Genomic DNA, 24495 nt, shown 5'->3' with positions numbered 1-24495 from the left:
AGCACACCCATTAGTTATTGGCTATATTGAAACTCAGAAAGCCTGAGCTCGATTAGGGCTAAGCCTCCGGGTTACAGGGATTCCAGGCTCTCAGACATATTTATGTCTTATTTGAGTGTGAGTTTTGCTCTTCTTTTTGGATATGAGTGAGCTTTATGTGGGACTAACAATCAGTAAGAAATCATAAAACTGACCCAAAGCTTAGACAGACTATACAGCTGCCAATATTTTGTGATTTTATAGCATCATAATTTAGAACTGGAAGAAAATGGAAAATCTCCTCTAATTTTTTTCAGATGAAGTCTAGAGCCATTAAAAATCAAATAAAATTCTTACCCATGTTCAGAGAGTTTGCAAGGGACAACATTAGGACTGACTCAGGATGCCTTACTTGAGGCCTATATACTTGTCATTTAAATGAAAAAAAACATTAATATGACAATGATGTCTTCCATCTCCTCATGGAATGGATAACTTCAAATTTATTCTTTAGTTTTAATCTGAAAACATATTCATGGGATTGTGTTTTCTGAGCTCATTGTGATAACACTGTTAAGTAAGAACACTCTCCTTTTAATGCATTATACATTTAATGTGCTTAATTCACCTAATTAACTCCTCCTCATCCCTGGCAGGGATCAGAATGAGAATGAGACATCAGAAAAGTACATTTTGGTTGAGGGAAGTAGAGGAAGCTATAAATCAAGTTTGAGTGCAATAAACAGGGGACTCTGGAAAAATTAAGAAAATAGGGAATGAGAGATCTGGGGGTCAATGAGTAGAAATGCAATAAGGAAGAGTAGTTCTCTACAATGAGGTTTTTACATAATGTCTTCAAAATTCAAAATAAAGGAACATAGTTTTTTTTGAGTCAATTTAAAAATAAAAATAAACGTAACCTTTGTGTTTGCTATTCATTTTTGCTCAATTCTAAGGAACATTTTGTTTTTTCATAAGGCTCCTTGAAAGCAAGGAGTATTTCATTTTTCTTAGTCAGTGAAGTTGCCTTTGAAGAAGCACTGTCTATATGCCAGACACTTTTCTAAGCTCTGGGGATTCATAGAAAGTCAAAAAACAAGCTCTGCTCTCAAGTACCTCACAAAGCCTAATCTTGGAGTCAACATGCAAACAAGTATGTACAAAAGAGATATACCTGGATAAATTGGGGCTAGTGTCAGAGAGAAGACACTAAGATTAAGGAGGACTGGGAAAAATTTTATTTACAAAAGATGAAGCTTTAGCTGAGACTTGAAGGAAATCAGGGAAGCCAAGACAGAGATGAGGGAACATATTCTGGATAGAGGGAATAGCCAGAGAAAACACTTAGAAAACTGTTTTGGGTGAGGAAGGGCAAGGAAGGAAGTGTCCCTGGATCTCAGAGAATGAGTAGCAGAATAGGGTATAGAAAAGAATGGAAAACTGGAAAGGAGACAGATTATGAAGGCCATTTGTTTTTTAAACGCCTTTTTTGTCTTTGTGTCCTCAATACATAGGGAAGTGCTTAGTCAAAGTTTTGAATTGAATTAAATTTTCAGCAATTGTTTTGGCCAAAGTAAATAATTTATTATTAAGTAATCAATGATTTTAGGATTTTAATGATTATAAAATCACAGATTGAGAGTTGAAAGTATTTTAATTTGCATTTAGAGGTCACCTCATTTAAATGTTTTACAGCTGATAAAATCTGTATGTTTATATATATATATATACATACACACACACACATATATATGTATATATATACATATATATATATATATATATATATATATATATATATATAATTTATGTTAGGAATACTAATACAGAAAACAAACTCTCCCTATTTTGCACATAAAGTTCTGTCTGCCGGATTGTGTTTAGACAAAAAAGCATTTATGACAAGTGCCTTATGGTACCTCTAATATACCTTCTTGCATATATATATATATATATATATATATATATATATATATATATATATTACATCAGTTGTATCCATTTGATTCAAGAATTCAACAAATTGTAATATGTCTTGTTACACTCATGTTTCAGAACATAGCCCATAAAAGCTGCATTGTTTTGCTTATGCTATTTTATTAGACTAGTCTCTATTCTTTCTTGTGCATTAGTTATCTGCCTTGCCACAGGGGAGACAGACTACCTCTTGCTTTTCTATCATTAATTCACAGAGGGAGGGGAGAATGCTGTGCAGCTTTAAATTCGTTGCTAAATATGGCAACATCTGTAATTACAGACCACCATTTATTGTCTCCACAGGAACTTCTGTTATCCAGGTGACAGCTACAGATAATGATGATCCTTCACATGGGAATAATGCTAGACTCATTTATACTATACTGCAGGGACGACCTTATTTTTCTGTAGAGCCAACGACAGGTACTACTGACTAAAAGTATAATTCTGTGTGATTCTAAAGTGTGCATATAGAAGAACAGAATTGTAAAAGAGTAAACTGGCAATGAAAATAAGTATCAATTCTCAAGAATTTACAGTCTTAATCACTTCTTTTTTCCCCTTTATTAGATACAATATATCCAATTTATATTAAACTAATTTCTACCTGGAATTATATTTTAAATTTATAAATCAGATTAGTGAAGCAACTAGATACAATGAAATATTAATACATTTGATTTGATAAAGAATGGGAGGCAACTGATTTAGTTTATAGAAAGCCTTTCTGGACTCATGTTCCTTATGTAATATATTGTAATTACATCACTCTAGGCAAGTCACTTTAGCTACCTTTGCCTATAGGTCACTCTCTAAAACTATAAATTGCAGAACAATAGTAGACTTCATTGATAGAGAGAGTTTCCTAACTTCAAGTTCTCTTCACCAAAGCAATCACAGTTCCTAGGCTCAGAAATGGGGTGGCCCTGAGTGGTATAGTTTGGTGGAAAGACACTTTGGTCTTATAAAATAAGAAGCTTGGAGCCTGATTCCTGGCTTTATCGTTTACTAGCTGGTTGAGCATAGGCAAATCACTTAATATTTCTGTTTTTTTTTTAACTTTTTCATCTCTAAAATGGAGAAATTGGTGATGACAGTGTCTAGAAAAACTTGTTTCTATAAAATTTAAGTTATAATTATTTGCAGGCTATTACTGTGTCACTTGCCCTCTTCTCCCTGACAGTTTATTTTTTCTAGGTTTTCCTTAGACTGCTCTCTTCTGGTTCTCTTCCTACCTACCTGACCATTTCTTAGTCTCATTTTTGGGATCTTCATACAGTTACATCCACTAAACATAGGTGTCTGTCAGGCCTCTGTCCTTGGCATATACATATACATATATATGGCACATACACACACACACACACACACACAAACACACACATATATATATATATATATATATATATATATATATATATATATCCTCTCCCTAGATACTGTTTCACATGATAATCTCATTGGCTTTCATGGTTTCAGTTATCTTTTCTATGATTACGATTCTCAAATCTACTTATCCAGCCCTAAATTCTGTGCTGAATTCCAACTTTTTTATTGGCTATCTTAAATTGGATGTATTTTAAACATTTTTAAGTCTACATATCTAAAACTGAATCAATCATCTTTGATCAGTAATTTAAAATAAACACCATAAATTTAAGTTAATATAAGAATATAATTTAGCACAAAGATCACAGTAAATAATTCTATACTAACAAAAATGTACTGTAGAACTTTGAAAAGAAAAATATTCCAAGGAGAAAATGCATCTATAAATAAGAGGTTTTGGAAAATCCATGGTCATTAATGTGGTGAAAGAAGCCCAAAACAATAAAAATACAAGAAGTTTGCATAGCTTTAACATAATGTAGTATAGAATGCTTGTCAAAGGATATGGTCAAAACTCTAGATTAAGTGGTTCATCTGTGGAAGATGAGAAAATTATTAGATCAAATGCTTTCATAATGGTGTATGAGTTATTAGAAAAATACTTCACCAGTTTCCTCTTGATACTGTAAGCCTCATCCTTGCTTTCTTAAGAGAAGTCATTGAATATAATAGTACCAAAATAAAGGAAAATTGCATGTGTAGATACTGTATATAAAGCCTTCATAATGACTAGCATTCAAAAATCTATCAAAACCTACAATAAAACAATATTGATGGGGAAAGAAAAGAGGGTGTGCCAAAAAGTGTCAATCAGCATTAGGCCCAGGCCTTTATTATTTAATTATTATTGAACAATGCAGCCAAAGTTATCTTTATTTAACCTCTTTTTATTGATTATTGCAAAGTCTTTGGCACAAATCCATACACGTTTTAGTCATTTATTGAAAATACATAAGCTAGACATAAGTGAATTTCAAATGCTAGAGAGTTTGATGTCCACATGGAAAAGAAAAAAAGTTCTGTATTTAATAATACAATATATGCAATATAATAATTTGAAGAACAATTGGCAGAAAATGTTCCATATCAGGAGGAGAAAGATTAAGATTGCTATGGATCTCCCAGCCTTAAAACCACTACCATCAGTTCTGATTAAAAGACAGTATGGGTGTCAAGTCAAAGAAGGAGTTCTACCATGATATTTTATTAATCATTTGGTGCATGTATATGACATCACATTATACAGCTCCACTGAAAAATGGAGATGCTACTGTATCTCATGAAACTTTCTCCAATAATAACAAAAGGTCTATTAAACTGGATATGTACCATATTTTTTAATGTCAAACAAGAAGAACAGAAATTGACAGCTCAGATTTTTAATTTATAGATCAAACTGAATCAATGGGTAAGTTGATAACTTGTAAATTTCTTAATTTTCACTAGGCAAAGCATATAGATCATAGAATTTTGTAGGAGAAAGTTGGGATTGAATATTTTAAAAGACTTACTGACTTCTTCAAGACAAAGGCTAACAGGCATTTAATACCCACAAAATACCAGGTTTAATATATGCTTTTTTGGCATGGCAATGTGGGTGACAACAGATCTAGAAGGTATAATAATCTATATAATGGCACAGAAAATTCATGATTCACAATCTCAATATAGCTATGCAAATATTAATACTTCCTCATCAAAAAGGAGTAAAAGAATCAATAAATGTTTTCAGAGCATATGGTAAACAGGCTCACAGCTATAGAAATAACAATTCATGAGATAGACCTTGTTTATTATTGCTTTATCAGAAAGCAATAACAAAAGGCAGTCTTATGTATATGTCACCAGTATGGTCATATTTTAGCTAAAATAGTTTATGTATGACTGACTTTGATAGATGTGGCTCTTAACAGCAATGCAAGAATCTAAGATAACTCCAAAAGATTCACAATGGAAATTGCCATCCATATCCAGAGAAAGAACTATGGAGTTTGAATGCAGCTGGATGCACACTATTTGCTCTCCTTTTTATTTTTTGTTTTGTTTTTGTTGCTTCATTCTTGTGGTTCTTCCCATTAGTTCTAATTGTCCTTTACATCATTATTAATGGGGAAAATGTGCTTAGTATGAATGTATAAGTAGTGCCTACATCAGATTGTATGCTGCCATCTTGAGGAGGGGGGTAGGAATGGGAGGGAGAGAAAATTTTAAATTCAAAATCTTATGGAAGTGAATGTTGAAAAATAAAAATAAACTAAATATAAAAATAGTTCATGTAATGGTGGAGTGATATCCACATAAATGAAATGGACAAAATAGCAAATAAAAAATCGTTATACAAATAACTAAGTTGTACTGATTTTTTTTTTTTATAAAAATGGAGTGTTTTGAGATACCTATTCAGGAATAATTCATTTCCCCCCAAAATACAGAAAGGTTATCCTAAGGCCCTGAACTTGTTGATTAATACAGACTACGCAATAAAGTTGTATAAGCTATACAACATTTCATACTAATTTAAAAATTAGCTACTATCGAATTCTGAGAAAAATTCTCTTATGTAAAATAAAACATTGACAACACCTTATAATATAAATAAAGTTCCACAAACCATTCCTGTGCATTCAACAAAGGAAATGTATTTGAACTGGAGTGTCACTACAGAGATAATTGTTGCTCAGACACAACATTTGATCCATATGAATTTTATAGATGTTTCCAAACTGAATATATATGATCTCTAAACTACCTAGAATAAAAAAAATAATCAAATATAAAGAGCTATAGAAGATATAAGAGATGTGAGAATATGATATGGGAATACAGTGAGGTGCATATCATCCCTGTCAACCTGTTTGCTTTTAAAGTTGTGTCAATGATATTTATTCTGAGCATACTGAATGGTACCTCAGTATTTTTATTCAGGTACAAGATGGAATTGTTTTATTCAGCTGCACAAAACCCCCAAGAGTTTTAGATATAAAAGAATGATAGCAAGATAAAAACGTGTTCTCAGACCATTTTTATTTCAACATCACAAAACAGGTAAAAAGAATGAGATAATAAGTTAATAACCAAGAGTCAATAAACATTTATTAAGCACCTACTATGTGGCAGGAACTCCATTAAATACTAGGGATATAAATATGGAAAAAGATAATCCCTGCCTTCAGGCAGTTTGTGATGTAATAGTGGTAGACTACACACAAAAGAAAGCCAAAAAAGGTTGAGAAGGTACCTGGCACAGTGAAGAAGTCAACATAATCTAAAATGAGTGTTGCCAGAGAATCCAAAGAATAGTTATAATAGTTCATAGGTACATAACAATATGGAAGACATATTTTTCCCTCTCAGCTCCGGGAAGTAAATCATTCAAATGTTATTTTGCTTTAGGAAATTTATATAGAATAAACCAATCTTCTTGTATTGCAGTGATAAGTTACAATGCCAGCTTTAAAATTTACTATCTGGGTTATCATGGACAAGTTAGGTAAAATTTGGCATTTTTATTTTCAAATGTTATACATTTGGAGATCAACTCTACATGACTTTTCCATAGTCTGGTTGTATATTGCCCATGATTTTTTAATCACTATGTCATTTTGCAATACATACTTTTAATAATTCCCTATAGTCATCAGAAATTTTATGTTAATTTTTCATGTTAATATACTACTAATATAATGTAAAATACAACACACTTTCAGTAAGCAAGTATTTGTTGATCACATATTATGTTAAATACATAGTTAAAATTAATTAACTTGTCTGATTGCTAGTCAAATCTCTATGAATTATAATTCATTTTTTTTTACTTTGGTTAGGAATCACTTGTTTCACCATCTTTTTTATTTTAGTAAACTAAGCTGGAATAACCATATAAAATATAAGCCAAAGTTAAAATAGGAACCTTTTTCATTTTGCCTTTTTTTGATGTTCTGCTTCCAAATATAGATTGATTTGAAAAACTCACTTATCTCTTGTATTGCATAGATAATAATACAAAGGCATTGAAAAAATGTAAAGAATAAAAAAGACAAAAAAGAGGGCCCCCAAGTGAAATAAAAAGATACAAAGACTGAAGAAATAAGGCTAAATAGGACTGAAGCATGTGCAGGTGCCCAAACACTTTCAACATCTAAGACAAAGTTATATACAATTCCTGAATTCATTAAATGTATTACATTTTATGCTCTTTTTTATCCAAAATTTTGTGATGGAGGGGGTTTAAAATTAGTTTTCTAAAAGGTGCTCAGATGAAATCAGTCAATCCACTTTGGTTACTAACAGCAAAAAATGTTAGGCTGTTTTATAATTTAATACAATTTTTCAAAAACACTACATTAATTTGTAATAAACTCAATTCTCTTCGGATTGAAAAACCTTTTAAAATAATCTAAGTTTTAACTTTCTTTGGAAGGGAGCTTCTATAATAAAATAAAATTGCTGTATTTCTCATACAGCCATGGATTTTTTTGAAATACAAGAAACCCAAGTTTTCCTTAAGTTCAACCACTCATTGTATTCTGAAAAAAAAAATGATGACCAAGTTAAGTGCCTTGCCTAACAACTCACAGTCAATTAGTGTGAGAGATAGTATAATACTTGTAGCTAGAAGACTTGGATTTGAATTTTGGTGCATTCCCTTACTTGACTAAAAAAATTGTGTTAGTCACTTCAATTGACTTAGTTTCAGTCTTCTCTTTATTATAGCAGTAATAAATAATAATTGTACATGGGGCAGCTAGATGGCAGTGGATAGAGCACTGGCCCTCAAGTCAGGAGGACTTGAGTTCAAATCCAGCTTCAGACATGTAACATTCACTACCTGTGTGACTCTGGACAACTGTCTCGCCCCTCCCCCCAAAAAATAATCTTACTATCTAATTTACCTGATTCCTTTGAGAAGCATGTTATACAATGTATTTGGAGTGTTTTTATAATACAAAAAAACCCTGTATTTGTGTAAGTGATTATATTAATATGTGACCGAATTTGGACTAGACCTATCTCTCCCTTATGGGTGGGAGAGAACCAATTCTCTTGCTTGAAACTTCCATATTTGGATAAAATTGAGGGAATTTAGAAGCCATCAAATCTAATCTCATTTAAACTGAATTTTTAAGAAATTGATTGACTTACTCATAGTTACATAGTATTTGATGTTAAATTTGTTCCAGGTCTTCCTGACTTCAAATTCAGCATTTTAACATGCTATACTGAATCTTCTTTGATGTTCTAGAATGTTCTAGTTTCTCCCAGATTGCAAAGTGTACTATAGAATGTTTAAAGAATTATTGTGAGATGAATAGTAATAGAATGGTTGCTATTATTTCAAGGAATCCTAAGAATTTCTTCACAAATGGACCGAGAGGCTAAAGACCAGTATTTAGTTGTTGTTCAAGCCACAGACATGCTTGGTCTTCCAGGAGGACTTTCTGGCACAACAACTGTCACAATTAATCTATCCGACGTCAATGATAATAGGCCTATATTTCAACTTGGTAAGTACCAGAATGGCTTAAATTTTAATTATTAAAAAAAATACTTAAAAAAATTACCAGCAACTTAAATATCTGTGAGATAGATGTTACATATAGTGTTATTCCTGTTATATGTTAGGAAACTGAGGTTCAAACATGAAGCTTGCTGAAGACATGTTTTCCAACTCCAAGGAATAGGGATTTTGTTTTAATTTAGGTTTTAATTTGTTGTTATTGTTTGTATTGTCAAAGATCAATTACATTGAGTCCAAGCTGAAATATTCTTCTGATCAAACAAAAGTCAGGTAATCAGAGATTTTGAAGAATTACTATGTCTTTAATCAATTCAACTTGAGGTTCCTATGCTAAAGAAAAGGTCAAAGAATTTGTCTCCTATAGCTTTTGTTGTTATTCAGTTGTTTCAGTCATGTCTGACTCTTTGTGACCCCATTTGGGGTTTTCTTGGCAGAGATGCTGGAGTGGTTTAGTCATTTTCTTCTCTGTCTCATTTTGTAGATGAGGAACTGAGACAAATAGGGCTAGGTGACTCACCCAAGGTCACACAGCTAATAGGTATCTGAGGCCATATTTAAACTCACAAATATGAGTCTTCCTGACTTCAGTCCTGGCACTGTATCAAGTGTACCACCTAACTGCCTATATTGCTTTAGGCTTGCTTAATTCAGTTATCATAGATCTATGAAGAAAAAAAAAAACACCTTTTCTGTGTCTAAAAGAGTTCATCTTCAGGGCAAGACTGTGGCACTTGATTAGTAATAACCAATAGAAATTGGAAGCAGATTTCCAGAGATGTTGAGCATCTGGAATATCTATAATATTAGTTCTGGGGGAAAAAAAGACAAAAAAAAGACTAATTTTATGCCATTTTACAAGGGAAAAATTGAGGTTGATGAAAGATGAAAGGACTGAGGAAACAAGTTCAAGCTTCTGAGCATATAAAAATTTTAAGCGATGCATGCCAACTGCATAATATATAGGGATTAGTAACCTTTCTCAGCTTTGACACTAGACTGTGAATATGGAGAAAGACATATCTTCATACATTAAAAACAATCAAAAAAGACCAATTTATTAAAAGGAAACAACTAACCAGGATGCAACATTAGATAATCTGATTTGTAGTTGGAGGGAAAATTAGGGACTTTCCAAGTTGGTAGAGGGAGAATGAATAAATACAATTTTCTGAAATAAAAAAAAATAGTGGTGTCCTACTTCCTTCAAGTATCTATAAACAATCAAAGGGACATTGAAACAAATACTGATTGATGTAAGGCCAGTTTTCAGATAAGAACTTTGAGTTGCTTGAGATGTATAATTGTGATTTCTTTGCATCAATTTTTGAATCTGTCTGGGTTTCTAGTCAGCATAATGACCCTTAGTTAAGGGTCTTTAAGTACCAAGTAAAGGTGGTCCAGTTTCCCAGCCAAGCCAGTCACAATTCAAACAATGAAATAAAGTTTTATCCTAAATCCCACAACTGAATAAAGTTTTCTCACAACGCAAAATTGGACTAAACCCATAGCTGAATAGAAAGAGAACTAAGATCCAGAAATGAGTCGTAAGATGGAATCAGTGTGGTTCATAAAATTCCCACAGCCACTTAGTGTTCTAATGCTTTCGATTTCCTCACAACAAAATTTGAAGAGAGTTTACTCAGGCCTAATTTTTGACGTATATGATTACTAACATATTGCCTGATACATAGCAGACTCTTAATAAATATTTATTGATGGATTAATAGACATATTATTTTTAAATTGCTATAAAAATTTTAATAATGCTTACTCAATAAGTTATTAATAGAGTATTGATACAGTTATTAATAGAGTTGCTAAATTAAACAGGTTGATACATGTTTTGCAGTTTGCTACCAGTTTGGGAAGGAGAAATGCCTTGTATATGTTTTTATATGCACAGCTTACTCTGCTGACACAACAGTTTTCCAAAAACTTTTTCTTTCAATCTTTCAGATGCTTAATTTCAGTCATAGGATCATAAGTTTTCTGGTGGAAAAGACTTTATAGAGCAACAAGTTAAATCTAATTTTAATGGTGAGGAAACTGAAGCCCAGAGAGGCTAAATAACTTACCATAGATCAAACAGGTAATAAGTTTTTCGAGGGAAGATTTTAACTCTGGCCCTTCAACTGTATAGTCATTATATAAAATTGCTACCTTCTTAGAATCTTGGTCAACTCATCTCTTGTACTTTGACAAGCAGTCAGTCACTAGGTCATCCTGATTCTTCATTTCTAATATTCCTTACAGCCATTGAAGGTCTTAGATAATATCAAAGTTGAGAAGGTGAAGGCAGGAGTTAAGTCAGAGAAAGAGATTCTAAATAAACAAAGATTTTCAAATTATTGTCTATAGAGACAGAAAAATTTGTGCAGTAGTTATGCATACTATCATAAAAGCACAAATGTGATAATACTCTATTTTTTCTTGAAGGACTCTACCACATGAACGTCTCTGAATCTGCACCAATTGGAACTTCCGTAGGAATAATCATGGCAGAAGACAGTGACATAGGAGAGAACGCAAAAATGAATTACAGTATTGAAGATGGTTCATATGTCTTTGATATTATCACCAATAATGAGACTCAGGAAGGAATAGTTGTATTAAAAAAGGTATTTGTGCTTAAATAGGTAAATAATATATACAAATAGTTGGAAATTAAATGAGTAACAAATAGAAATATTTTGCAAAGCAGATTGTCCTGTGATATTCACCTTAATTAAAAGCTAGCTTGAGAATGAGAATTTTAAAAAAAAATGAAACTTATTACAAAATTAGAGGAATGCCATCAATCATAATAAATGACAAGTGAACATTTGAAGAGCTTGATTGAAGGCAGAGTTTATGAATTCAGTTTAAATATTGGGAAATTAATTTTAATGATTCTATATGAAATTTCAAAAGCTGTTTAAACCTATCTAAAAGTATAGTTATCATTTCAAAACAACTTTCACTAGCCTCAATGACAAAATGGACTGCCTTAATTGTAATAAATACTTACTTTTTACAATGCCACTTAATGAAAATGTCAGGCTAAGTATAGAAGTTAAAAGCTATTAATTCTTAACAGATAACATGTGCTCAACTAAGACAGTTTAATAATTCAAACTTTTGTACATTTTAAAATACTTTGATGTAACTATGCTAGTCATTAATCTATAATTAACTTTGTAATGCTGAAGAAAAACCTGATTTTTGAACACTACAATCTGTTTCTATGTAGAAATTGGATTATGAGGTTCAGCGACAATACAGTATTCGAGCAAAGGTTACCAACACCTTCATTGATAAAAATTTCCCAAAGGATGAAAATTCTGGACAAACTACCATTATTAAAATCAGAGTGGAAGATGCTGATGAACCCCCGATTTTCTCCCATATGGAGTATCCAATGGAGATTGCTGAAGAGACTCCCTATGGTTCGTATGTGGGCACTGTATTTGCCAGAGATCCAGATATTATCAACTCTCCAATCAGGTACAACCAAACAAACTCTCAGTTCAACTAAGTTGGAGAAACAACCACAATAATGAAAAGAATATAATTTCCCTTGGAATTCTACTTTTTAATGTCTTTCAAAACAAGCACTATTAAATAGCATTTAATTTTATGAACTACAAATTCTAATATTACTCATACAGTTCCAAAATACATAAGCATGACAGAAAATTTGGTGGCTTTTTTGTCTGTTTATTTGTTTTTAGTGGTGAATGCTGAACTTTTATCCTTGATAACTTGTGAATAATACCATATGTTAAAGGTGATTGGGTATAGATACATACTTAGTAGTAACTGTGACAGCTTCTCTCTTTTATGTTACAGAAAGCTGGTTGTGTAATCTCTTTGTGTGTGTGTGTGTGTGTGTGTGTGTGTAATCTCTTAAGCAGCCAGATGAATGGGGGAAAATATTTTTTCCTCAACAGATGGTGTTCCTGTTACCTATGAACAGCTTTTTCTCTTTCTAACCCATCCCTACATTCAATGGAAGTCTAGCAGCTATGGCCTAGAATACAATAAGAAATTATTTTGAAAAATATAGAATATTCTGATGAGTTATCTGTGTCCCTTCAATCACAACTTTATTCCAGAGTATTTTACTATTTACTGTTAATGTAAATGTAATTTATTTTCACCTATTTTCAATTTGTTGTTTAATTTATTTATAAATTAACAATTAAAGATATTTGTTCAGCACAAACTCAGTGTTCAACATTGTGCTAAACTTTAAGGGGCTGCAGGAATGTAAGACATAGGCCATTAATAGTGAAAAATTTGTAGTTGAATAATAGCACATGCACACACGTATACACACACGTACACAGCAAGCATGTAATTGAGTTTAAAGTGTACGGTGCTTGTAAATATGCTTTAGGAAGTCAGAGAAGAGACAAGTTAATGAGGTCTAGAGGTTAAAAAAGAGGTATTTCTAGAGGAGGTAGGACTTGAATTGTGTCTTTATGTGGGTAGGATTAGGCAAGTAGAAAGAAGGCAAAGACATCCCAGGAGGAGGAAACAACATGATCAAAGGCTGAGATACAAGTCTGGGGGACTGGCTAAACTGAAACAAATCCAGAAAACAAAAGTAAATGTACTAATACAAAAGAGAAAGAGAGAGAGAGAGAGAGATTTTGGTGGTTCAGTAATTTATGACTTTTCCTAATCCCATTTGGGTTTGTTTTCGGCAAAGAAAACAGAGTGGTTTACCATTTCTTTCTACATCTCATTTTACAAATGTTGAAACTGAGGCAAATGAAGTTAAGTGACTTTCCCAAAGTCTCATAGCTAGGAAACGTCTGAGACAAGATTTGATGAGTCTTCTTGACTGCAGGTTAGGCATTCTATCATTGTGTTACTGAGCTGGCTGATGGATGGATGGTAGGTAGATAGATAGACACATACATACAGAGGGATATATGTGTTATTTATTAAGCAATTACGTGTCAGATACTGTGATAAAATAAGAATGTACTATTGTAATGGTATTATTGGCAGCAGTGAAGATATATATATATAATAACTTCAATAAGGTCATTTGTCCAGCTTGATAGGCAGCATGGTAGATGACAGGGGTGGCATGCTTTGAGGCAAGATGACCGAGATTTAAGTCTTACCTCTGACACAGGTGGGCTTTGTGGCACTGGCCAATTCACTGACTTTCCAAATACTCTAGCTTTCTGACAGTATAGATAATTCTTCATATTCATAACGCTGCACCTCAGCAATGAAGAGAGAGCTGTATATCAAGTCTTCTGCAAGGCCAATTAGTTACTGCAATTACATAGCATTAATTTTATTTTATTTGTTTGCTGTTAAAATATGCATATAAGTCTATATATGTGGATATATATGTATATGTATGTATATATATGTATGTGTATATATATGCATATAGATAGCAATCTTCTCTGCATTACTTCCTTCATATAATTTATACTATTCTTCCCATTTTTCTCTAAATTCTTCACATTAGTTGATAATAATGCTGTAATATTTCATTGCATTCATATAAAAATATTTAACCATTTTCCAATCAATGGATACATATTAATTTCTAGTGTTTTGCTGCCAAAATTTTTATTTTATATTTTAATATAATTATGTCATTTCATTCTTCCTTTGGTCTTATATCAGTATATAACTAAAAGCGTTGTGTCAGAATCAGAACATGTATATCTTCATTACTTTTTCGCACAATTCAAATTTATTTTCCAGAATAATTAAGCTAATTAATCTTTCTATCCAGTATATGCATATGTGTGTTCACATCCATAAATTTGACAAATTATATATGTGTGTGTGTGTATAAATATATATATATATATATATATATATACATACATATATGCATATATGTATATATGTGTGTGTGTGTGTGTATGTGTATGTGAGTGTGTGTGCTCATCTTTCTAAAATCTCTTCGACATTTACTTATTCCATCCTTTATGTAATTTTTGGCAAATTTTAATTGTGATATACAAACTTTGAGTTATATTCATTTGTATTTATCTTATAATTAGTAGTTTGGACAGCCTTCCAGATCTTTGTTGATAAATACTGGTGCTTCTTTTAATAACCATTACATATTCCTTGACTACTTATTCATTGAAGATTGACTTTTTGTCTTAAAATTGTTAATTGATTCCCTTTGTACACTGAATACCCAAACTAGATCAAAGATTTTTCATATATATTTTACAAATGATTTACCTCCTAATTATAGATGCATGGTTTTTATTTTGTTCATTTTTATTTTTTTTTTATTTTTCATTTTCCATTTCATGTGATGACATTATCTATTTTACCATCGGTGATCACCGTTTCTCCTTCCCTACCTAAGAATTCTCCTCCTGGTTATAATTGTAATAATACCACTTTCTTCTATTTTTTTTTTCACATTCTGATGTTTTACGTTTAAATCAAGTCTTAGTTTGGAACTTCTTGTGGTATATGGGGTAAGATGTTAGTCTACATTTATATTTGTCAATATGCTTGCAAGTTTTGTTATCAGTTCTTGTTAAATATTTTTCCCATTTTTGAAAATCTAATTAGTATTTAATTTTTCTCAATTGCGTATAAATAGACCTTTTTAATATTCCTATTTTTTTAAAATTTGAGTTCCAAATCCTCTCTTCCTTTCCCTGCCCACAGCCATCTATCAGATGGTAAGCAATTTAATAGATTATACATGTGCAGGAGAAAAGCAAAACACAGAACACTCCCAAGAGTAAATTTGACAGAAAATAAACTCCAAACAAGATTTAGTAATTTAATGTTTAATTACTACTGCTACTTAAGTGTCATCAAAACACTTTTCTGAACTTCTATTAGACATTTTATATTTCACCTTGACTCTTCACTGTCCAAACAGTTCCTGACATATGTCCTCTGGAAAAACATTGAGGCTTATACCAGACTTCTTGTTAGACATCCTTTTCAAGGACATTAGAATAGTAACTGGTTTCTTTCCCTTTGTATCATTCAGCTCCAACCAAACCCAGGTGCTCTGTACCTCTTAAATTCAAAAGGTCAAATACAAAATGGTCATTTTGATGGAGCAAATTATTTTGGCTACAGTGATAATCCAGATTCAAGTTTATCTAGACAGAGGATGTGCTCTAAAAGCAATGTGCTTATGATCATATGGAATATTGTAGGGAAAGTACTCATGTCTTGGGAAATGGCTCAAAACAGTCCTGAGAGAATTTGAAACTAGAAAGGAAGAGATATGTGAGGGTAGGATCATTCTTCTTTAATTTTTATTACAGAGGAATCAGTTTTTATAGGTTTGTATACAAGAAGGGAATTATTTTGGTCTCTAAGTACAAGTTTTTTAAAAACCATCAGCAAGCATTTCATGTAATGGGAAATGCTATGAAGCATTTCCAGTAAGATCAGAGGTGAAACAAGTATGTTCATTATCATCACTTCTATTCAATATTGTACTAGAAATTGTATCTTCAGCAATAAGAGAAGAAAAAGAAATTGAAGGAATTAGGATACACAATGAAGAAACAAAGCTATTGTTCTTGGCAGATGTTATGATAATATACTTAGAGAATCCTAGAGAATCAAGTAAAAAATGACTTGAAATAATTAACAGCTTTTGCAAAGTTGCAGGATATAAAATAAACACATGAATCATTGGCATTTCTATATATTACTGACAAAGTCCAGCAGCAAGAGATAACAAGAGAAATTCCATTTAATGTAACTGTAGACAATATAAAATAATTTGGAAGTCTACCTTCCCAGACAAACCAAGAACCTCTATGAACACAATTACAAAATACTTTTCACACAAATAAAAACATATTTAAATTAAATAATTGGGAAAATATCAGTTGCTCATGGGTAGGCTGAGCTAATATAATAAAAATAACAATGCTACCTATATTGATTACTTATTCAGTACCCTATTAATCAAACTATGAACAATTACTTTATAGATCTAGAAAAAACAACAACAAAATTCATGTGGAAGGATAAGGTCCATAATATCAAGGGAATATCAATGGAAAGAAATGCAAGGGAAGGTGACCCAACCATACCAGATCTAAAACTGTATTATAAAACAGCAATCATAAAAACTACTTGGTACTGGCTAAGAAATAGAGTGGTGGATTAGTGGAATAGGTTAGATACATGAGACACAGTAATCAATGCATAATCCATGTAATCAATGGATAAATCCAAACACTCCAGCTTCTGGGATAAGAACTCACTATTTGACAAAAACTGCTAGGGATATAGGAGAATAATATGGCAAAAAGTAGACATACAGTAACATTTTACACTGTATACTAAGATAAGGTCAAAATGGGTACATAATTTAGACAAATGGTGATACCACAAGTAAATTAGGAGAGCAAGAAATAGTTTTCTTGTCAGATCTATAGAGAAGGGAAGAATTTCTCAACAAACAAGAGACAGAGAACATTATGGAATGCAAAGTGGATAATTTTGATTCCATTAAATTTAAATATTTTGCACAGATAAAGTCGATGCAATGAAGATTAGAAGGAAAGCAGAGTGCTGGGAAGTATTTTTTTTCTGCCAGTGTTTCTCATAAAGGCCTCATTTCTAAAATATATAGAGAATTGAGTCAAATTCATAAGAATGCAAGCCATTCCCCAATTGATAAATGATCAAGTGATATGAACAGGCAGTTTTCAGATGAAGAAATTAAAGCTATTTATAATCATGAAAAATGCTTTAAATCACTATTAATTAGAGAAATGCAGATCAAAAAAAAACTCTGAGAAATGACATTGCGCCTCTCAGATTCTCTAATATGACCAAAAAGGAAAATGCTAAATGTTGGAGATGTGGGAAAAATGGAACACTGATGCATTTTTGGTAGAATTGTGAATTGATCCAACTATTCTGGACAGTAATTTGGAAATGTGCTTAAATGGCAACCAAACTGTGCATACCCTTTGATCCAGCAATACCACTACTAGGTCGGTATTCAAAAGAGATCATAAAAAAGGGGAAAAGACCCATACGTACAAAAATATGTGTAACAGCTATTTTTGTGGTGGCCAAGAATTGGAAATTGAGAGGATGCACACCATTGGGGAATGGCTGAACAAGTTGTGGTATGTGAATGAATACCATTGTGCCATAAGAAATGATGACTGGGCAGATTTCAGGAAAACCTGGAAAGACTTATATGAACCGATGTTCAGTGAAGTGAGCAGACCAGGAGAGCATTGTGCACAGTAACAGCAACATTGTGCGAAGATCAACTTTGATAGACTTAGCTCTTCTCAGTAATACAATGAATTCCAAGAGAGTCATGATGGAAAATGCTATCCACATCCAAAGAAAGAATTATGGAGTCTGAATGCAGGTAGAAGAACAGTATTTGCTCTCTCTCTCTCTTTTTTTTTTGTTTTCTCTTTCTCATGATTTTTCCTTTTTGTTGATTCTTCTTTCACAACACGATTAATGCGGAAACATGTTTAATATGATTGTATATATGTAGATCCTATATCAGATTACATGCTGTCTTAGAGAGGGGGGAGAAGAGAGGAAGGGAGAGGTAAAAATTTGTAGCTCAAAATTTTATAAAAGTGAATGTTGGCTATTAAAAAAAAAGAAATCTAAGTACAAGATTTTTTAGCCTTGCATCAAATGTGGCTATTATCAGGTCCACAAGTTGCCCCAGCATGCCTTTGTTGGTTATAAAAATAAGCAAGGGCATTTCATTTGGTCCTAAAGTTAAGATGTGTTACCAAGGAATGGATATTTCAGAGAGGCAAATTTTGACTTAATATAAGAATATTTTTTTTTCTAATCATCAAAGTTATTTACAAATGGAAATGGCTGCCTCAGAAGTCTAAAATTTTCCTAACTTTTGATTTCTTCTAGTTGAGGCTAGATCATCACTTGATTGGAGATAAGGTAGATTGGATTCATGAACTATTTTTGGAATAGACCAAATGAACTCTGAGATCTCTTTAAATTTAATCCAATTTAATAAATATTTGTTTTCTTACTGTGGTGAAAACAGTAACATACAAAGATAAGACATTCCTGAATTCATTGCATGTGTAATGTAGTTGAGAATAAATACAGTATGGGTAAATCACTGTAATCTATAATGATACATGATACATACATCCATTTGCATAAATAAGGTTCTTTGTAGTCTAAGGAGGAAAGATCATTACTAGTTAGAGGTTAAGAGTAGGAGGTGAGAGGGATCAAGGAAAGCTCCCTAGATAAGGTAGTAGTATATAATTCTAAAATTCAATTTAACTTCCAAAACCCATTAGAAAGAAAGACTTGAATATAGCAAGGTAATGTGGTATAGAAGAAATAATACTAGATGTGATGTCAAAGGACCTGGCTTTGAATGTTGGTTCTGTCATATATTATACATGTTTCACAACTTCTCAGGGGCTCAATTTCTTTATCAAAAGAAAAATGTTGGATTAGTTTGCCTTTAAGGGCTTCTCAGGCTCTAAGTAGATGATTTCCTAAATAAGATGACTAAGTATGATTGAGTGGAATCCAGAATTGTATTTTTTTCTTTTTAGGCAATTGGGGCTAAGTGATTTGTCCAGGGTCACACAGCTAGTAAGTGTCAAATGTTTGGCCTGAGGCCATATTTGAACTCAGGTCCTCTTGACTTTAGGGCCAGTGCTATATCCACTGCACCTCCTAGCTGCCCCAAGGATTGTATTTCTACAAAGCAGAAGCATTTAATACATGTAGGCTTATATTTTTAGAAACATCTATTCCAAATTTAAATTGTACCATCTTTTAATGCGTAATAATTATTAAACTTGTTGACCTTTTATCAAAATCTTCACAAACGTACATACCTTGACTATAGAATTTCACTGTACACAAGTTTTTTTTTTCTTTTATTTATGTAATATTACTAGCTTTTTGGCTCATATGGTATGCTGAGCACTTTCAAAGGCTCTATCACCATGCATTTTGCAGTCATTCTGTATTCATCTCACTGGAGAATTCTGCAACCAATGTTTTAGTTAAGTAATATCATAACAGATTTTAGAAGCAAAGCTTTTTTTTTTTACAATACAAGGAGAAGCAGGTTAATTCTCCTAAAATGGAAAGAAAAAGTGCTTTCCTTTCGTTCATCTTTCTAAAATCATTAACACTCTATCTGTCCTACTTATAGGACAATTTTTACTAATAACTGCTACGTATTTTGCTTTAAAAAAGTTCTTCTTGCTTTAACACTATACCACAGCAGTACCTATATAATCAAGGTAATTATGCCCAAAGCCTCTTTTCTTGTAGACAATAACAGGATGGAATGCATATATTTTTGAATTGCATATACTGATCCCAGTTAGAATAAATGCAGGGAAGGTTTGTACTCTTCTTCCCCAAATAACGAATATTATACTAATTAAATAACTATCAATTTTCTGCTCATATTAATCTTTTAAATAAAATGCCTGCAATTTATTTTGAACTAAGTAAATTCATCTATTTTGATCCTTCCCAGCAATGAGGATAAATAATGCATCTTTCCTCTATTTTATATTAGCCCCTAGAGCAAACATTTTAGCATAATTAAAAACATATTGACAGAATTGTATTTCAGAGACATTTGAAATGAACATTGTTGGTGAGTTTTCTGTTAGAGCAATTCTTATTTGCAATCATGTATTCACTGCTGTTTTGGTGGATGACAATAGCTTTATATGTCACCATTTTAGAGGGGTTATCTCAGCATATTTCTTTCCTTTTTGGTTTAGGTATTCTATTGTTGGCTGCAGTTTATTCAGCATTGATGACAATGGCACCATACTTACAACTGAACCTCTGGACCGAGAGATAGCTATATGGCATAACATAACTGTTATAGCCACTGAAAAAAGTGAGTAAGAATTTAGAAACACCATATACTTTATGCACTGCACAGATGTATTTTAATTGTTATCATAGTGCCCCTTCCTGGAAGGAGAGAATTCATATTTCTCAAGCATGATATTGTTGTGGCTGCTTATTATGAGGCATTATTTGAATCATTAGCTTGATGAAAAGAGAATGTATATGAACTCCAAGGAAGGTCTTGCACTCTTTCATAAAAGATATCAACTGAAAAGGGAAAAACAAAGAAGTTACAATGGAAGAGAAGTTGCAACACTAATGACATCTGAATTATTCCCCTGATGTAAGACTTTATATTAAATGAGACCCCTGTTAGGTTCATAGCAGCTTTCTTTAATAGTGTAAAATAAGCCAATCTATTTTTAATATCAATCAGAAGCCTGCCCTGAAAATTAATTGATAATGTTGCATATAGTTCAAGGAGGCTATCTGCCCAATAAAATGAAATCCAGCAGGCCTTCCTGTATGAATTCCAACTATTGGCTTTTTCTTAAAGTAAAACAATAATTGCTTTTGTTCACATGCTTTATCATTATAGATAATTTGCTATAGGGTATTTCCTTGCATTTTTGGATCAGCTATTAGAAATTTTTTGAGTTAAAACATAGACATTTAAAATTATTTTTATTACAGAGAGAAAATGATTTAAATGATGCCAACCTGATATTACATAGCCTAACCAAGTTCTCCAAATTCAAAAAGAATCACTTGTGCAAGCCATTCTAACGGACGAATTCAAAGTAATCAATATTATTTCAATTAGGTATCAATGAATACTTGATTCCAAATGTTGAAATGGCTACATTGGAGCCCCAGTTCAATTTACAATTTAGGTCAAAAAAATTAAGCTACAAGTGGTTAATATAATAGATCTTTAGATTCAGCCTCAAATATCATGCATAACTCAAAATGTATCTATTACAAAATACTTCCATAATTATTTAATCGATTAACTGATTTCAAAATATTTAGAATTATCAAATCTGAAATGTTAGAATGCCTAACATTTGTCCAAACTGATTTTACATATTAAATCCAATAATCTTTCTTTAATGGATTTTATAAAAGCTTTTAAATGAAAAAAAGTCTCATTTCTCAAATTATTAGAAAGTTGGTAGGTGTTATGGTGGAATGGAGTACATCTTTGGCATATTTCTGTCTTGCATTGAATACTGCTATGGAAACACTGCAGGATGACTTTGGTCTGTCTTCTGAATCTTCTATTTAACTAAACAATAAAAGATGTGAGAACAAATGTTACAATGGAATAAATGTCTCCTGCAGCAACAGAAATGCCAAGGCTTTCAATGTCAAGAAACACAAAGATATTTATTATAAAAGCAGAGCCTTTATTCCTTGGGCCCTTCTGTGACCAAATTCATTATTTATTATGTCACTTTATGTATCAATTGGGAAAGAAGTAGAAATAGTTCAAGAATAGTTTAGACATTCATGAAAATAAAATTCCCACAAATTACATTCAGTATTTCACTCACTTTAAAGTAATAATAATAAAAATTTCACAACTGCATTTCCTGTAATATTATTTGCCCTTCATTCTAGAGGGAAAAAAAGAAATGTCTTTGCCTATTTCATGTGCCAGGTCAAGTATTAATTGAAGGATATAAGAAATAGACATTAAGTTTAGTTGCTGTTTAAAAACAAGCAACAACAACATAATTTTATGTGCATTGGATGCAACTACTTTCACTTTCTATGGGCATTCTCTCATTCCTGAGGTTAGATAATTCAGTAGTGAATATCTTTTCATTTTTCATGTTAATTTGAAAGTTTATTTGTTTATAGGGGGAAATTCTCTATGTAAAATAGAAATAGATATCAGGATTTTCTTTTCAGAATGTAGCAAAACTAAACTCAAATATCTCTATCAATAGGGCAGCTGCTACACTTAACTAGAAGAAAAATAATTAAGTTGTTCACCTGTCATGAACTATTACAGTTATATATTATAGTAAGGACTATCTATATTTCATTATGTATTGTAGTAAGGTTTGCAATGATTTTTTAAGCTATATAAACAGGTTATGTAGTATCACTAATAACTGATATTAAAAAGGGGATTTATCCTGTAACCTTACACTGAAAAGACTGAATCAAACAAGGCAGATCATGTGCTGTAGGCTTCTGTTTAATAGTGTCTATGCATAGAACATGACATCACCAAATAAACCCAAAACTCCAAAAGCCATAGAATAATTACCAAGGAATTTTAATGAGTTGCTCAACTTCTCCATGTAAGAGGTTAAAGAATTCTATAACTAGCTGAAAGTCTCAAAATCTATGATATCAGCAAGTAATGTTACTATCTTTTGATTTAATATGAGGAGTGGTATTTTTACATGAAAAAGCATTGCCTCTGCTAATGTGACTTATGTACATGGAAAACTAGACCATCTGGCCCACAGCAATGCAGATGTCAAAGGTACCATTATGTAAGTTCTTTGAGAAGGAGGGCATTTTCAATTTATTTTCCTTGCATCCTCAAAACTTGCCTTGAACATAGAAAGAACTTAAGGCACAAACAGCTAAGTCGCAAAGGCCTGGAGTCAGGAAGACTCCTGTTCCTGAGTTGAAATCTGGCCTCAGACATTTACTAGCTGTGCAACCCAGGGTAAGTCACTTAACCTTACTTGCCTCAGTTTCTTCATCTGTAAAATAAGCTGGAGAAGGAAATGATAAAGTACTGTAGTATATTTGCCAAGAAAACTAATGGGGTTCCAAAGATTCAGACATCACTGAACAACACAACAACAAAGTTATGCTCACTGAATTGACTTGAATGTGATGCTTAAGTTTCAATGAAATTGTATTTGTCTAGCAATGTGCTATTGAGTTCAAAGGAAGTACGATTAGTTGATTTAGTGGATTAAAATTCTTTACGATAAACTATTTTACCTGAATTATTGAAAGTACATGAGTAACAGAATAAATCTATATTCAGAAATGTCTTAAACTAGGTGAAAAATTTTTGACAGTGAAGAGAAAAATACTTTATATCACAATAATTGTTTCTTTGTTTTAAACAAAAAAGGAGGAAAATAAAGTAGTTTAAAAATCCTAAAATATTAAATGAAAAGGTATGCATATGTGTGTCCATGTCTACTATATATGACATAAATTCCTTGAGTTGTTTCTGATTTGTATATCATTTAGTTGATAAGCATTTATTAAGGACTTACTATGTGCTGAAAAGCATTTATTAAGGACTTACTATGTGCTGAACAATTTTCTAAGTGCTGGAGATGCAAAGGTAAAAGTGTCAAGGAAATTGCCTCAAGGAAATCAGAGTCAAAATGTGGGAACTATGTACAAGGGAGATATATTTGGAATAAATGGGAGATTCCTTCCATCTAAGGAAGGGACTAGATTTAAAGAAAATCAGGGAAAGTTTCTTATAGAAGATGGAATTTTAACTGGAACTTGAAGGAACCTGGGGAATCCAGAAGGCAGAGTTGAGGACAGAGAACATTCCAGGCATTAGGGACAACCAGTTAAAATGCTTTGAGTCAGAAAAGGGAGTGTCAAGTGCAAGAAATAGAACAAATTCTAATGTCACTGAATTTCAGAGTATGTGAGGGAAGGAGGAAGAAATAAGGTGTAAGAAAAGTAGAAAGGTAGGAGGTGAACAAGGATTTTGAATGCTAAATGGAGGATTTTGTATTATACCTGAAGTTGATAAGAAGCCAATGGAGTTTATTGAATGAGGTGTGTGGATATGTGAGGGGAAG

At 32.2% G+C, this 24495-nt stretch overlaps 1 protein-coding gene across 1 annotated transcript in view; it reads left to right on the top strand.

The window, feature by feature from the left end:
• CDH19 (cadherin 19) overlaps positions 1 to 24495 on the top strand; it is a 151528-nt gene that overhangs the window by 85466 nt on the left and 41567 nt on the right. Inside the window, 5 exon segments of the mRNA XM_020985617.2 lie at positions 2260 to 2379; positions 8685 to 8849; positions 11300 to 11481; positions 12093 to 12346; positions 20611 to 20732. Coding sequence (XP_020841276.1) covers positions 2260 to 2379; positions 8685 to 8849; positions 11300 to 11481; positions 12093 to 12346; positions 20611 to 20732 — 843 coding nt within the window.

Source organism: Phascolarctos cinereus, unplaced genomic scaffold, assembly GCF_003287225.1.
Source record: "Phascolarctos cinereus isolate Bilbo 61053 unplaced genomic scaffold, phaCin_HiC Scaffold_4;HRSCAF=312, whole genome shotgun sequence".
NCBI classification, from domain to species: domain Eukaryota; kingdom Metazoa; phylum Chordata; class Mammalia; order Diprotodontia; family Phascolarctidae; genus Phascolarctos; species Phascolarctos cinereus.
The sequence above is the reverse complement of the archived record's forward strand: the minus strand, read 5'-3'. Positions and strand labels throughout refer to the sequence as shown.